We start from the raw sequence: 9,921 nt of genomic DNA on the forward strand, positions 1-9,921 counted from the left end.
TGATAACCTTTCAGTTGACGAGCTGCAAAGCTCCCTCCTTGTCCATGAACAAAAGTTGTCTCAAAAAACCACCACCGATGATCAAGTACAAAAGACTGAACTTGACTCGTTTGGTGGACGTGGACGTGGACGAGGGAGGGGTTATTCCTATAGAGGACGGGGACGAGGACGTGGTAGAACAAGACCTGATTTCGACAAATCATCATTGGAGTGTTACCGATGTCATCAGTTAGGGCATTTTGCCTATGAATGTACGAAGGAAGTGAAAGTTGTTAACTACGCCGAGTTTGACGATGGTGAGGATTTACTATTGATGACACATGCTGTAGTACAGGAAGAACGGAGATCAAGGATTTGGTTTCTCGATTCAGCCTACTCAAATCACATGACTGGAGTCCGGGAATGGTTTGTGAAGCTTGATGAGAACTTTTCTCACACGGTGAAGTTAGGGAATGACCTACGCTTATCAGTAAAAGTAATTGGAGAGATCAAGATAGAGGTAGATGGGATGACCCAAGTTATCTCCCATGTCTACTTTGTCCCCGAACTAACATCGAGCCTCATCAGCTTGGGTCAGTTGCAAGAAAAGGATGTCATTGTAGTCATCAAACGAGGTGAATGCAAGCTTTACCATCCCCAAAAGGGCATGATCATTGCTTCCAAAATGACCAAAAATAGAATGTTTTTGGTGAGAGCTAACATGATGCAAGAAGAGGGGAGGTGTTTCAAGACAGAAAAGGAGAATCTAGAGCAACTCTGGCACAGAAGACTGGGTCACGTCAGCAACAAAAGTCTCAGAACTATGCAGTTCAATCATATGGTGGAAAGAATGCCTTCGATTGCTGAATCAAGCAAAATCTGTGAAGTCTGCAGCTTGGGAAAACAAAGAAGGGAGAATATGCGAAAGAAAAGCTTGTGGAGGGCCTCTCAAAGACTTGAGCTTGTTCACGCTGACTTGTGTGGACCCATAAATCCAACATCTCCAAGTGGGAAAAGGTATGTAATGGTTCTCATTGATAATTTCTCAAGAAAGGGATGGGTCTATTTTCTTGAAAAGAAAAATGAAAGTCTGGAATATTTTAAGAAATTCAAAGTATTGGTTGAAAATGAAACTGAGCAAAAGATAAAGTGTTTGAGGAGTGACCGTGGGGGAGAATTCACCTGAAACCAATTTAATGAGTTTTGTGAACATCATGGCATAAAAAGAAAACTTACATCTGCATACACACCCCAACAAAATGGGGTGGCAGAACGCCGTAATAGAATGTTAATGGATATGGTAAGATGTCTACTGATTGAAAAGAGTATGCCGAGCTATTTTTGGTCTGAAGCTACGAATTGGGCTTGCCACATCATAAATAGATGTGCTACCATTTCAGAGATGAATCAGGTTCCTGAAGAAAGATGGTCAGGGAGAAAGCCAAATGTTGATTACTTCAGAGTTTTCGGATGTATTGGTTATGTGAAAATTCCCTCTCAACTAAGGACCAAGTTAGATAATAAAAGCACAAAGTGTGTCTTCTTGGGAATTAGTAGAGAGTCAAAGGCCTACCGTATGTATGATCCAAAGGAAAAAAGAATGATAGTTAGTAGAGATGTAATTTTCATGGAGAGTGAAGGTTGGAATTGGGACATTGAAGTGACTGGTCAAACTGACTTCTTTGTCCCTGATAGTGACTTGTTAGATGAAGAGGAGAGAGAACATGGAAATTTGCAGAATGATGTGACTGATGCTACTTTACCTAATAGTCCCCTTTCTCCTCAAAACAACAGTGGTAACACCAACAATGAAGAAAACGAGGTGGTCAACGACAACTCTCCTCAACAAAGTGCTCCTCAACTTTCTGATACTCAAAATACATCTCAAAGAGAGAGGGGAGAATCCTCAAGAAGAAATGTTAAAGCTCCTAGTTGGATGAACGATTATGTGAGTGGGGAAGGACTGTTTGAAGATGAAGCAGATTTTGCCATGTTCAGTTCGTTCAAAGATCCTACCATGTTCGAAGAAGCATTGAAAGAAAGGAAGTGGGTCGATGCCATGGAAAGTGAAATGGCTTCGATAATGAAAAATGAAACATGGGAGTTGGTGGATCTCCCCGAAGGTGTCAAGCCCATCGGTGTAAAATGGTTATACAAAACCAAGCTGAATGAGAAAGGTGAAATAGACAAACATAAAGCCAGACTTGTGGTGAAGGGGTATTCTCAAAGGAAAGGAATCGACTATGATGAAATTTATGCCCCTGTGGCTCGTTGGGATACTGTGAGAAGCATCTCGGCTATGGCAGCGCATGAAGTTTGGATAATCTATCAGCTGGATGTTAAATGTGCCTTCCTAAATGGAGAATTAAAGGAGTCAGTGTATATACAACAACCACAAGGGTTCATCAAGAAAGGGGAAGAGCTTAAGGTGTGCAAACTGAAAAAGGCCCTATACGGATTGAAACAAGCCCCTCGTGCTTGGTTTAATCGTATTGAAGGGTATTTCTTGAAGGCTGGATTTGCAAAGAGACACTATGATCATACGCTTTTCATCAAGAAAATGGGTGAAGGGGGTGGTAATTGTTAGTCTTTATGTTGATGACTTGATCTACACGGGAAACAACAAAGATATGTGTGAAGAATTCAAAAATTCTATGATGAGTGAGTTCGAGATGACTTGCTTGGGAAAAATGAAATACTTTCTTGGGGTTGAAGTGCATCAAGAGAAGAAGGGTATTAGTGTCTTTCAACAAAAGTATGTTAGAGAGGTATTGAACCGGTTCAACATGTGGGACTGCAATGGTGTGAAAAACCCGATCATACCAGGAACAAATGTGACCAAAGAAGGAGTGGGAAGAAAGGTAAATGAAACTGAATATAAAAGCTTAGTTGGGAGTTTAATGTATCTCACTGTTACAAGACCAGATTTAATGTACTCGGTCAGTTTCATATCCAGATTTATGTTGGACCCACATGAAGAACATCTGCTACTAGCTAAAAGGGTGCTGAGGTATGTAAAAGAAACCTATAATTTTGGACTGTTTTACAGAAGTTCAAAGGGAGGAGGATTGCAGGTTTTCACTGATAGTGATTATGCAAGAGACATTGAAGATAGAAAATGTACATCAGGCTATGTTTGTATTCTAAGTGATGCAGCGATTTGTTGGAGTTCTAAGAAGCAATATATAGTTACTCTTTCATCGACAGAGGCCAAGTATGTAGCGGCTACAACATGTGCATGTCATCGTGTGTGGTTAAAAGGGCTGTTGGAAGAAATCAATGGAGAACTGTTGGGAACTATTGTCATTCAATGTGACAATAGCTCAACCATCAAACTCTCTAAGAATCCTGTGATGCATAGAAGTAGCAAACATATTGACGTACGCTTCCACTAGTTGAGGAACTTGGTAAATGAAGGAAAAGTGCAGCTGAAATTTTGTTCAACAATAAATCAAGTAGCAGATCTTATGACTAAACCAATGAAGCTTGAAGTGTTCGAGAAGATGCGCTGGTTGCTGGGAGTGTAAGAGATTGAAGAGTAAACTGAAGTGCAAGCCCAACTTCAGTTTAGGGAAGGATATGTAATGGGCTTATTGGTGCTTCTCTGTCCATTTCAGTGTGTTTATTTTGGGCTTTGGACCTGGCCCACGTATATGTTTGTGTCCTCTTTGTTTATTGTTCAGTTGTTTTGATCGAGTCTTTTGATGTTGTCCTAGTTTGTAGGAGAACATGGTTGTTCGTGGTATTTGTTAGTGGTCAGTGGAGTCAATCAGTTATTATGTATTGCTATTTATAGCTTTTATGTTGAATCAATGAAGCACCAGAAATTTGAGAGTCTATTTTGATACCTCTTTTACGTGGTCGACTTCTTATTTCTATATTCTTTGACTTGGTGTGTTGGTTTGTTGTTCGTTTTCGAGCCGAGTGTCACACCCCAACCGATGGCGGAATCATCGGGGCGCGGCACTAGGCGAATCAGATTGCTCAAGAGAATCCATAACAACTATATTGCGACAGTATATAATGCGTTCATCATCCCATACTAATAAACAATACAATCACAATAGGTATCACAGATTTCTTGTCCTCTCGAACAATACAAATCCGACAACATAGATTTTAGGTGAGTTTCTAGACTTCCTAGCTTGATTTTGATGTAGACTGCGACTAAACCTGCAACATACGTTAAAACAACGTCAATACAAAAGTATTGGCGAGTATACAAGTTTAAATAGAGTAGCGTAAATAGTTAAAAGTGCTGCGAATTACCAAATACATAAATGAGATACCTTAACATACATGCATACAAGACTGATACTACCAGCTAAGTCACTCGAGCTGCGATTGCGATTGCTATTCATCCTAACTAGACCCCGTCGGGTGCTATAGTATACTAGTTAAGGCGGGACCTCGCGAGTATAAGTTCTAACACATATGTAACTAGCATCACGTATAAATATGCATAACAGTTATTCGCAAGTCATAAACAGTTTGTTTGAATAATTCGTTTTGATAAATTCGATTTAATAGGAACGTATGTTACACCCAAAATGCGATAAAAAGGGGTTCGAGTATACTCACAGTCGGTGTTCGACAAGCAACCACAACTTGGTTGGGTTGAAGGGAGCGCGTCTGAGATTATCTTGATTAAAGATCGATAGCGTGAGCGTTGAATTGTGTGTTAAACGGAGCAAGGTGTCAATGGATCGGACAGTACTCTAAATTGTTGAAATTAAAGTTAGGTGTGGGACCCAAGGTGAAATCCGATCGGATGGCAGTCCGTTCGGATGGCTGTCCTGTCCGTTCGGATGGCTGTCCTTTCCGATCGGGTGCCTGTCTGATCGGACGACAATCCATCCAACAATCTAGTCGTCCTTGGCACTTAACTAACTTTGAAGGTTTTTGGCGGTTTTGGTCGAGACGGTGTTGTGACGTGCTAAACAAGAGAAACCCCATCTCAAACCAAGGGACCCGATCGGACAGGAATCACCCAAATCTGACCGGTTTACTGATTCGTGATGGTCGTTCTTGGTTAACCCGAAATCGGTCGTCTCTTTGTTAGAAATCAGATCTTGAACCAACACGACACTAAGAATGAGTAGAAGGTCGGTATAAGCTCCGATTCTATCGGTTCTAGGTGCATTGAGTGTAAAAGAGTTGAAAGAAAGTTGGAAAACCATCTTTCAATCCTTTTATTCATAATTATGTGTAGATTTGTGTGAAAATGTTGTTTATACCTTGTGGAAATCCTTCGGATCTGAGTTGTTCTTGGTGGGATGAGGTCAACACTTGAAGTTCATAAGAACTTCATGATGACATCACCCTAGAATTCCTCAAATCCATTGATTTCACGGTTAAAAATTGAGATTCAAAAGAGAAAATGATGAAGAAGTGCGTGTAGATCATAGAAGTACAAGACTTGAGTTGTAAACTTACAAGAATCGCGAGAAATCGAGAGAAAATAGCCCAAAAGCATGCCGGTCGAGTGGGAGTTGTCACATCAAGGCAATTGAGGTGAGTGGGGGTATTTATAGGCAAGAAAGGGGAGGAGGTGGTGCAGTGTGTTGGATCAGATGGGCTGTCCGATCGGATGGTTGTCCGATCGGATGGCCATTCGATTGAAGCGCCATTCGATCAAATGCCTCCGGCGGGCTGAATTTTGGCGTTCCGTTTCAATCGTTAAGCGTTGCGATAGTTTGATTACACATTTTCATCCTCATTTTCGTATATTTATTATAATTAGTCACATAGGGTTGTATACATATCCATATTTCAAAGTTGCGATACAATAACCGGGTTTCGTTTCGAATATGCGTTACCCTGCGACGCTTCACGGCCATCGAGGAGGGTAAAATAGGTCCTCACTCAACGTCATCGTGAGCGTTAGTGTGTGTGATGCGATGTGTTATAGCGATAAAGTATGCGTAATTTGCAAAAATACTGCGAAATAGCGATGTATGCGATATAGCTACATTATGATCCGAATCTCTGGTGCCAGGCGTAACGAGTATATTGAGTAGTAACAACGCACGAACGTGCGGGTTGTTACAGTCTCCCCTACTTTAGGAAATTTTGTCCCGAAATTAATGCACACGAAGGGTTGCGATGATTGATGCGAGTGGAAGTAGTGATTAAAGCGTCAAAATAAGTGAGCGATCGATTGAAATTCGATGAGCGAGAGCGTTGCGATAACTAGCGACGGCAGCGAGTAAGGCGATTCGTATATAAAAGATGGCAACACACAAAAAGAGATCCAAAAGAGTCTTGAATTATCGAAAAGGTTGATTAATTCGAAAAGGTTTGAAGAAACTTGTTTATGAAAAATCTTCCCATAGTACGGTGTTAAACTGGTTCGATGTTCACACCAGCGCTATGAGTGGGGTTTTATTAGGTCACTAAAAGATTTTATGGTTTTTAAAACTCGTTTTTCAAAATTTCCTCGTCACGCGGTAGTAACTTGAGTCGATTGTCACACCAACGTTACAAGGTAATCTCGTTTTGTACAAAGGTTTTGATCAAATTTTAGAAAAGTTTCGTAAGAAAAGGTCGGTTTAAACTTTGGGTAACAAGGCTTTTTAGTAGTATCAAAAATTTAAATTTTAAGGTCGGCCCCGCATGGCACTTTTCCACGAAAGTTCGATAATATGGCTAAAACGCTTGTATATAGGAAGTACCAGCGGCGTATCCACCACGTTTTAACCATATGGCTTCCGTCTCGTGAGGCGGTGTCATACCTGTCAACATTGTACAGACAGATTTGCGATGACTTGATCCAAACGGGAAGGGGTTTGACCAAGTCTTGAAAAGCGATTTGGGTAAACTGAGTGATGAAGTCGATCTCGAACTCAGTTCAGCGATACAAGCGAGGGCATAAGCGATGAGCGGTATGTGATAACACAACACATCAGTAAGCGAAGACGGCGGTGATAAGCAAAGAGTGACAAGCGCTAGCGACAACCGTCGAGCGATAGGCGATGCTTACGAGCGATAGAGATATGCGATTCGATTGAGTTGGACACACCACAAACATTAACCCCACATGGCCCTTTTCCACGAAAGTCTGCTAATACGGTTAAAACATCACCATGTTTCAGCCCTATTAGCTTTGTCTTGTGAAGCGAGGTCGTGTGTGCTAACATAACACAGATAACATGAACAATGATAAGCGATAGCGATAGGCGATAAGAGTATTGAAGCGATGAGGTAGGCGCGAAGTGCATTAAAGCGAAAAGCGGCGAGTGATTAGCGATACTCGTCTAGCGATCCACGATAAGCGATCCACACCAAGCAATACCCAGTAAGTGATAAGAGATAGAGCGATACACACGTAATAAGCGATAACCAGCGGTAGAGATTGTGAGATACGCACAATATGCGATTGCGATTTTGAGCCACATAATAAGTGATTTAGATTGCGAGATAGATTTTAGCAACAATGCGATTGCGAGCGTGTTGGCTTATGAAGAGTCTTTGCGAGTACACACTTGAGTTGTGATTAGATTGTTACGCCTTGCGATGTATAGTTTAGTGTGTCGAAAATAACTACAATAGCATAATAGGTCTACGTTCCAACTCCACATGGCATTTTCTTCACACAACTTCGGTTGGTATGGCGAAACACCGTCATGTTTCAACCATGCGCCTCCACTTCGTGAATATATAGGAAGTACTAGCGCCTCAAGTGTGTGTCACACTTTGTAAGACATGGTCAAGACGCTTATATATAGGAAGTACTAGCGGCGTATCCACCATGCTTAACCATGCCCTGAACGTTGAGGCATCATTGAAACTCACTACGATACCCGTGCACTAACCAAAATAATCCCGTGTGCACCCGTGATTAATTTGATTCTTGCACGTTTATCGTACCTTATCTCAAGAACGCATAGTAGGGATAAAATACATTATGTAGTACATAGTGCTAGCATTAGATTGTGCGCGAGTATAAGAGAGAAATAGAATCCACATGCGTCGAGAGATAGAACAAGTTCCACACATAAGGAAATTGACGGCGATAAGTTGTATTATTACAATAACACTAGAAGCAAAATAAAGTTGCTGTGGAGTACTTCTGCGGAGACTACGGTTGTTGCTGAAATTTCTCAAGGTTGCGGTCCTGTGCGACAGTGCTGCGTATGATGACCATACCAGTTGCAATTTGCGCAGTAGCGACAGTTAGCTTCTGGCGGGTGATGATACATACACGTGAAACACAGGGGATGAGCTCCGTTATAGGCGCGTTTCACATGAACTGGAGCTTCTTGGAGAGGTTCTGGTTGCGACAGTGCCAAAGTGGAAGAGTCTGGGCTCATGGTCCTTCGTTTACGGCTGGGCTGAGCTTCCTGAGATGATGCGGTGTCGTCGGCGGATTCGTCTGATGATTCGCTGGAGATATCGTCGGAGGAATCTTCAGAAGAACCGTTGGTAGATTCGTTTGAAGAATCGTCAAAAGAATTGATGATGATTGCTTGATGAGCTTGTTTGACAGGATTCTTGGAGAAAAATCCTTCTAAGGCTCGTTTGCTGTTGATTTCTGTGGCCAAGCGGTAGGTTTCTTCGATGGTAGCAGGTCTGGCAGCTTCGACAAAATCGCCCACACATTCAGGCAAGCCGCGAATGTACTTCGTGATGGCTTTTTCTGGAGTGTTGACTTGACTTGGGCAGATTATGCTAAGCTGTTTGAAGCTTGCGGTGTAGCCATTATTGTCACCTTCGACTTGCTTGATTTTCCAAAATTCGTCTTCGAGTTTCTGGACTTCGTGGGGAGAGCAGTACTCTTTCTTCATGAGCTCTTTCAGCTTATCCCAAGAGAGAGCGTAAGCGCGGAGATCCCGCGTTTGTTACGTTCAGCTGTCCACCAGTCGAGTGCTCGCGATTGAAATACTCCGGTAGCGCAAGTGGTAGGGAAACCATCGGAACACCCACTCTGACGAAGGGTAACTTCGATAGAATCGAACCACTGGAATAGTTGGGACACACCTCCTTCACCCGTGAACTCCATCGGGTCACAGGCTTTGAAGTGTTTGTAGAGGAAAGCAGATTGCGGCGCTCCCATCTTAGAGTCTTCTGAGGCTCGAAAGTTGCTGAGAGAGTGCACTTGAGCGACAATTTGAGGAATGACCTTCGCCACTTCCCTGATCACAAGCGAGGCAATCCTCTTTTCGGCGCTTCGTTTGGCTCTTCTCCTTGCTGTTTGTCTCGAAGTAGAGTCGTTGGAAGGCATCTGGACAGGGAGAGAGATTTGGAGTGAGATTCGATCATAATGGTTTTGAGTTTTGTGATGCGATTGAGTGCGATCAAAACTTGTAGCGAGTAATGTAATAGACTTCACATAGGAGCCATATAGGAGTCACGAGATTCCTAAGTTCTCACACAATTGATTTGCTTGTATATATATAATTAGTTGTAGTTTATGCTTACCCACATACCTGTGGGGATATAATGCGCGAGGACGCGTTGAGGGGAGAAAGAGGGCGAGAGCGAGTAGTTAGGCAGTAGTTTTGTTGCGAACATTCGGTTTTCATTTTAGATTGCGATGACTGTGCAAGTTGTGCGTTTTACAGAAGCGAGGAGCGAAAATCGATAAATCGATAAAGCGTAAAGTTTTAAATTGTAAACACATTAGCGTGAATAGGTTCCATAAAGGGTAAAATCGGTGAGTCGAATGCTAGAAAAATAGATAGAGTGCCTCGGGTGTTTAGGCGTCGACTGCGAAAGGTAACCCAACTATACCCAACAAGTTCGTGCACGCGCGTTGCCCTAGAAGACTTATGCCTCCACTGGGATGCAGCTCATGGCATTCGTCTTCCTAGTCATCGCGTGGCTCGAGTTATCGGTATAGCCGAGTCCTTGGTGAGAGTTGTTGAAAACCATTTTATAGGGAGCGGAACGGTTTATAAGATACGGGTTTCACCCCTGACTTAATAACTTCGCTCCTAGCTG

At 42.4% G+C, this 9,921-nt stretch overlaps 1 protein-coding gene across 1 annotated transcript; it reads left to right on the forward strand.

Annotated features, from left to right (window-relative positions):
- Nucleotides 1-2,636: 2,636 nt before the first annotated feature.
- Nucleotides 2,637-3,374, forward strand: LOC118486588 (secreted RxLR effector protein 161-like). Its single transcript, XM_035983131.1, has one exon. It carries the CDS (start codon nucleotides 2,637-2,639, stop codon nucleotides 3,372-3,374), a length of 738 nt encoding a protein of 245 aa, XP_035839024.1.
- Nucleotides 3,375-9,921: the final 6,547 nt, after the last annotated feature.

This window comes from Helianthus annuus, chromosome 14, assembly GCF_002127325.2.
Source record: "Helianthus annuus cultivar XRQ/B chromosome 14, HanXRQr2.0-SUNRISE, whole genome shotgun sequence".
In the NCBI taxonomy this organism is placed as follows: domain Eukaryota; kingdom Viridiplantae; phylum Streptophyta; class Magnoliopsida; order Asterales; family Asteraceae; genus Helianthus; species Helianthus annuus.